We start from the raw sequence: 6,765 nt of genomic DNA on the forward strand, positions 1-6,765 counted from the left end.
GTCCAGGTAACAGCCGTATTGTTTAGACATCAAATAATGCCACGACCTGGACCTCTGCCTGCTCCTAAAGCTTTGTGTCTTGGGATCCGGTGCTCTCAGAGGCATTTGGATTCTCACTTCGGTGGTCTTGACTATTCGGCTTGTAGCTGTACATCCAGGTGTTCTTGAAAAAGGATGACTCAGTGGGCTACCGGGCCTTGGTGCAGACGGATGATCATCTGCTATTTTTCCTGCAGCAGCTGGGTAAGTAGACCTCATTCAACCCATTTTATTCCCAAGCCTGCCTGTGAGCTCCAGTCAGACAGCTTTTGGGGGTGGGGGTGGGGCTGTGGACAGACTGCTGGGAAAGGTTCAGGTGGAGTGTGCCCTGAGTATTTTTTCAGAGCCATTATGTCACCTGCTTTGGATACTTCTTTAGCATTCTAGGGTGGGAGACAGAACTTTTCTCACGTAACCTATTGAGTCCAGCCCCTTGCTCTGCCGCTTCTATTTTTGCACAAGAGCTGTGGTGATCCCTTAGTCACCTAGAGTCTCTTCAGACGATCCGGGAGGCAGGCTTAGCTTTTGTAAGATGGTTTCTGTAGCAGGGAAGGTGGTGCTGTGGAGCCGCGAGGAGTCCTTGGCAGAGGTGGTGTGCCTGGAGATGGTGGACCTCCCCCTGACTGGGGCGCAGGCTGAGCTGGAAGGAGAATTTGGCAAAAAGGCAGGTATGAACCTGAGAGGCTGGGACAGCAGAGTTGTTGGAGGGGCTGCTCTGGGAGTGGGTTTGTTGGATGGACCATAATAGACTCTGAGTCACGGCATCCCTGGCTTCCTTGGCTCAGCGAATTGCCAGTGTGTTCTGAACGAGCTCTGTGACCATGTGGTGTATATATCCATTCTTTTCTGTGAAAGAGCGAACTGTGAATCCCTCTAGGGAAAGATCCAGAGGGAAAAACATCTTAGTATAGTAACAGCTGCTAGTGTCTGAGTACTGAAAATCTGTCAGGCACCGTGCCAGGCACTGAACACTCACTGTCATCCTCAAAGCAACAGCCACATCTGTCTAGAGAGACGTGGGTGGGTTGATCTGGTTATTGTGGAAGTAACCCCCTACCCTCTGAAGCCAGCCACAGTCGCATCCCCCAAAATGAACTTGATTTAGTCTACTCTGATTCAGTCCTGCCCCCAGCTCTCTCCTGCCATGCGTTCATCTAGCTCTCCAACAGATAGTTACCGGGGGCGTCTACTCTGGGCCAGGCACCCTACTAGGCATTGTGAATTTTCTTAAGCTGAGGATTAATTTGACTCTACTATTTATTTCTGCTGCCTGGATCCAGCGATTCAAGGTAAAACCTGCTTCTTGCTGCCTTGTTGCTCATTGCCTGCCCACATGGCTAGCTTTTGGTTAATTATGTGTTCTTCCTGACTTGCATCAGTGAGGTACTACTTACCGTGTGTGTGGACTGCCATGCTTGTGACTTGTCCTGTTTGCCTTTCACTTCTCTTCCTTGAGCTGAGGTTGGTGGAGAATAAGATAAGCAAAGGTGCTACTTTTCTTTAGCGAGCACTTACCATGTACCAGGCACCATGCTAAATCCTGTATATGCATCATGTGATGTAATCTTTGCAACAGCCTTATGGGTTACATGCCATTTTACAGATGAGGAACCAGAGGCAAAAGGTTAGTACAGTTTCCAAGCCTGCATAGTAGTAATTAGTAGGGCTGTGATTTTAATCCAGGCCTGACTCCAGAGACCTTGCTACCTTGCGTCTCTCTCACCAAATCTGTGGTCTCCCGTGGAGGACATTTGAAGGGTGGTGGCCTCATTGATGGACTCGGGGATAGAGTGAGTGCTGGCCCTGGGAATTGGTTATAAGTAGGTCTGTTGGGTGCAGGTTAAACAGTTGGCACAGTAAGAAACAGAAGTACCCATTCATGATACACATACACTTGCACCCCTGAACCTCCACACCTGCACCTCTTCTGGCTTTGTCGTGGCACCCAGAAGCTTTCTTGTGGCCATCCTGGATGTGGGGCTGTGGTGGAGACATTCACAGCATGGCTGCATCCTGCATGGCTGATCCCTGATTCTTAGCCTCCTATTCAACGATTCCAGGCAGGTGAAGTCATAAGAGCCAGGTAAGTAATTTCTGGAAGCTCTTGCATGGCTATACCTGAGTGTGAGACTGTGGGCCTCAGACACAGGACAGCCCCTTGGGCTTGTGGCCTGGAGTGTGGACTTTAACACTCCAGAGGAGAGGGAGAGATCCCTCATTAGGAAAAATGCACACCTCCCTGTTGGACCCCTAGTCTGATGCAGAGCACGTTACCTTTTCCCTGACACCAGACGGCTTGCTGGGGATGTTCCTGAAACGCCTCTCGTCTCAGCTTATCCTGCTGCAGGCGTGGACTTCCCACCTCTGGAAAATGTTTTACGATGCTCGCAAGCCCCGAAGTCAGATTAAGAATGAGATCAACATCGACACCCTGGCCAGAGATGAGTTCAACCTCCAGAAGATGATGGTGATGGTAACAGCCTCAGGCAAGGTGAGCGGGGTTTATACCCCAGGTCCCAGGTTTTGAAGTTCAGGGGGTGGGAAACAAAAAGCCTTCGGTAGAGGGTAGCACTGGTTCTAATTTTCAAGGACAGAATCAGTTCTTTGGTGTCTCTTTCTAGTTGTGTGCCAAGTATTTGTTTATCTTGCAGCTTTTTGGCATTGAGAGCAGCTCTGGCACCATCCTGTGGAAACAGTATCTACCCAGTGTCAAGCCAGACTCCTCCTTCAAACTGATGGTCCAGAGAACTACTGCTCACTTCCCCCATCCCCCACAGTGCACCCTCCTGGTGAAGGACAAGGTGAGGCCGCCCACCTCTGACTTGAGCCAGCATGTCTAGTTCTTGGTTAGGTTTGGAGCCCGAGACAGTTAGACATTTATCCTTGAGCTTTTTTGCTGTTTTGCAGCTGAAATTTCTCCTAGGCCCTTGGAATTCTATTAAAGAGTAATATTCAGGGGCTAGAACTCTTTCTTCCAATTTCATGCCTGGGTGGAGGAACCGTCCTGCACTGATGAGGAATTGACTGTAAAGGGGGTGCGACTTCATCGTGTTCGCGGGAAGCCAGCTCTCTTCCTTTCCAAGCATAGGCTGCTGTTGGTAGCCGAGTGGCTGTTTTCTCTTCTGTGAGGAAGAGCAGGACGCTGCTGTTTGTGTCCCTGCCTCCCGGCATCACAATGGGCTTTAGTGGATTCATTCCAGAGTTAGAAAGGGGGCTTGGGAGGCACTCTTCTGGAATGGCCACCCTGGGGTTGCCGAATTGGTACTTGACCTTTTTATTTGTTCTTCAGCATGTCTAGTTCTTGGTCAGGTTTGGAGCCAGAGGCAGTTTGACTTTTTTCCTGTGACGTAAGGGGACCATTTGCCTAGGGGACCACTCACCTTTAGTCAAGAATTTACTTTCCACAAAGAGGGCAAAGACTAGGGAACGCCTCACAGTTGAAGTCCCAGCTCCTCGGATTAACCCTTAGGATTTGCATTCTTTTCGTGTGGATGGAGCCTGACGATTTGCCCGTTTTAGGAGACGGGAATGAGTTCTCTGTATGTCTTCAATCCCATATTTGGGAAGTGGAGTCAGGTGGCTCCCCCAGTGCTGAAGCGCCCCATCTTGCAGTCCTTGCTTCTTCCAATCATGGATCAAGACTACGCCAAGGTGTTGCTGTTGATAGACGATGAGTACAAGGTAGTGCGTCTGCGGAGGGGATGGAGGACATCCATGTGGAGTTGGGTGTGGGGCGGGGTGGTCAAACACAGTCAGCAGACCACAGGTGTGCATCTGCAGCCAGCACGTGTCTGGGCTCCAAGGCTGTCTCTAAGAGACGTTGCTGTTTCTGCACTTACGAAAACTCAGATTCTTAACAGAACTAAATTTAAGCCCTAAACTGAGTTCACTAGACTCTAATTCTTTTCAGATTTGCTGTTTTATTCTTAAGACTTTCTTTGATAGGGAAACAGTAATGAGTCTGGGGAAACTGGGCTTAGAGATTTCTAACCCTTTAACTCTTTCCTGGGGCTATCTGGGTTTTTTAAGGTCACAGCTTTCCCAGCCACTCGGAATGTCTTGCGACAGCTGCATGAACTTGCCCCTTCCATCTTCTTCTATTTGGTGGATGCAGAGCAGGGACGACTGTGTGGATATCGGCTTCGAAAGGTAAGGAAGGGGCATCTTGACAGGACCCTTTGTTAGAGGGGATGTGGATGTTTCCTGGTCATTGGCTAAGAAGTGAACTGTGCTACTCATTCTGTTATAAACTTAGATTAACATAATCCTGATGTCTGATTCGAAGTCAGTCATTTTTTCATATTTATTGAGCAGCTGCTACATGGCAGGCATGGTTCCAGGTGCTGAGGACATATCAGTGCACAATAGTCCACGTCTCTGCCCACCTGGAACCTTCATTTTACATTCCTTTTCTACGGCAGAGAGAAGGGACGTTTTTCTCCATTCTTGGGAGGGTGGGTGGTAGGAATGGGGTTGAATAATGAGTTGTACTTTTATCCAAAGAAGATGTTATTGACTTACTCTTGATAGAATGTTGCTTTGAATTTTATTTCTGGAAATAGAGTCAGTTTGCTCTGATCCTGACATCCTTTAGCCTAACTCTTAGAAACAGTGATACACATTGGCTTTGAAGTCCAGCTCTGAAGCTTACAAGGGGCTGGCCTTGGCCTTGTTAGCAGGACTGCGTGGAGCGGAGAAGTACTTTGTGGTGTCCACTCACGAAAGAGGCCTCCCATCCTGTTCCGTGAGGCCTTTTGAGAGACATAGAGGTTAAGAGCTTGGACGCGGCTGCCTGGGTTCGAAGCTCAGTTTTACCACTTACTAACTTGTTGACCTTAGGCATATTACGTCTCTAGCCCTCTGTTTTCCTTTCTGTAAAATAAGATCATATTAATAATAGCACCTACCTCATAAGGTTATTATGAGGATTCAGTGAGTTATTACATGTAAATCACATAAAACAATGTCTGGCACATGGGCAGTGGCATCGAAGTTGGAGCTTTTGCGGTTCTGAAACTGCAGTACCCTTTCCTGGCATTTGTTAACAGCTAACCTTTAGCATACACAGCATTGGCAATAGTCTGCCCAGGAAACCCATCTTTTACTCTGTGGGTGAAAAAAAAAATTATTCCTCAAGTGGATAAAAAGAGACCTTGAAAGAGATGGTTCTTTGTAGATAGAGGGGAGTGAACTAGAGTGTAGGTGTCAAATTGGTGGAGTCCTGAGGATGTCATCCAAGAGAATGGTGACCAAGGGAAGACAAAGGAGGCCGACCTTTCCGGGGGAAGTGAGTCAAGTGTGGGACACAGACTTTGACCTCCAAGCGAATTTATTGCCTTTGCCCTTGCCTGGTGACCTTCCCCTCTGGAGATGTTTCAGTGAGTTCTCATGTTTTCAAAGAAAGCCGGGGCAATGAAGGCTTATTTGTTACTAGTGAACATTTTATTATTGAAAACAATTTTGCAGCATGAATGTATTCTCATTGTAAGAGATTCCATCGATAAAGAGGTGTACAAGCCAAACCTGAACGGACCCTTGCAGCCCATTCCCAGCTGTCTTCCCCGGCTGGAAAGCCTGCCAGCAGTTGGTAGCACCTTTTCCTACTGTCCTTACTATGTGTTTATGATACCATCCTAACAGCTGTATGGACACATGTGTGTGTCTCATACATTCTTTTTCTTTTGTGGCATTGACCTACATTTGTTGTTATGAAATTTGCTTTTTTTACCTACTGGGTTTTCTACCTCATTTTTTAGTCAACAAACCTATTTCTTATTACAGTAAAACATTGAGAAAAGTGTAAAATCATGAGGTTATTGCTCATGGTAATCACGTCAGGAGGCAGGAAGCACCAGCTCCCCAGAAGGCCCTCATGCCCCTTCCCAGTCACCAGGCCCCCCCATCCCCAAGGGCTCTATGTAATTCTGTAGGACAGACATACAATAACGTATTTAACCATGAATGTTTATTTACTGGTTTCCTATGATCACAAAGAACCATACAGGAAATGTGTAGAGGTCCCTTCTAGCTTAACAATTCAATGTTGTCCGCAGTATACAGAGATCTTAGATTTTAGTAATAGTAAATTTTCTTGGATATTTCCTACCCAGATAAACAATAGGATACTACTCAGTATTCTTCTTCTTTCTTCCTGGTTTTAGTATCTTTCTTAACCAAAGTCTAAAACTTCTTCATAAACTAGATTTTTTTTTTTTTTTTTTGGTTTTTTTTGGAGATAATGTCTCACTCTGTTGCCTAGGCTTGAGTGCAGTGGAGTCATCATAGCTCACTGAAACCTTACATTCCTGGGCTCAAGCGATCCTTCTGGTTCAGCCTCCCAAGTAACTAGGATTACAGGCATGTGCCATCATGCCTGGCTAATTTTTCTATTCTTTGTAGAGAGGAGGTCTTGCTATGTCACTCAGGCTGGTCTCAAACTCCTGGCTTCAAGCAGTCCTCCCATCTCAGCCTCCCAGACTGCTAGGATTACAGGCATGAGCCACTGCACCTGGCCCATAAACCACATCTTTACTGTCATTTTTCTAGGAGTTCTAATCCCTGTTCCTTCCAGCCTAAAGGCCTCAAATAATGAACCGCGGGATACGTCTAGCTCTAGCTGTTTCAGTTCTAAGTACCCTCCTGATTACAGACTCTTTTGTCCCTGTTCTAGGATCTCACCACAGAGCTGAGTTGGGAGCTGACCATTCCCCCAGAAGTACAGCGGAT

The 6,765-nt window shown here is 47.1% G+C and overlaps 1 protein-coding gene across 1 annotated transcript in view; it reads left to right on the plus strand.

The window, feature by feature from the left end:
- The window catches only part of EMC1 (ER membrane protein complex subunit 1), a 26,368-nt gene that overhangs the window by 11,311 nt on the left and 8,292 nt on the right, over positions 1-6,765 (plus strand). The window contains exons 12-18 of the mRNA XM_012656924.1: positions 147-243; positions 585-707; positions 2,331-2,530; positions 2,691-2,840; positions 3,559-3,720; positions 4,069-4,188; positions 6,710-6,763. Of these exons, the coding sequence (XP_012512378.1) occupies positions 147-243; positions 585-707; positions 2,331-2,530; positions 2,691-2,840; positions 3,559-3,720; positions 4,069-4,188; positions 6,710-6,763 (906 nt within the window). The remainder of the gene's footprint in view (positions 1-146; positions 244-584; positions 708-2,330; positions 2,531-2,690; positions 2,841-3,558; positions 3,721-4,068; positions 4,189-6,709; positions 6,764-6,765) is intronic.

This window comes from Propithecus coquereli, unplaced genomic scaffold (assembly GCF_000956105.1).
Source record: "Propithecus coquereli isolate 6110/MARCELLA unplaced genomic scaffold, Pcoq_1.0 Scaffold528, whole genome shotgun sequence".
Taxonomy (NCBI): Eukaryota; Metazoa; Chordata; class Mammalia; order Primates; family Indriidae; genus Propithecus; species Propithecus coquereli.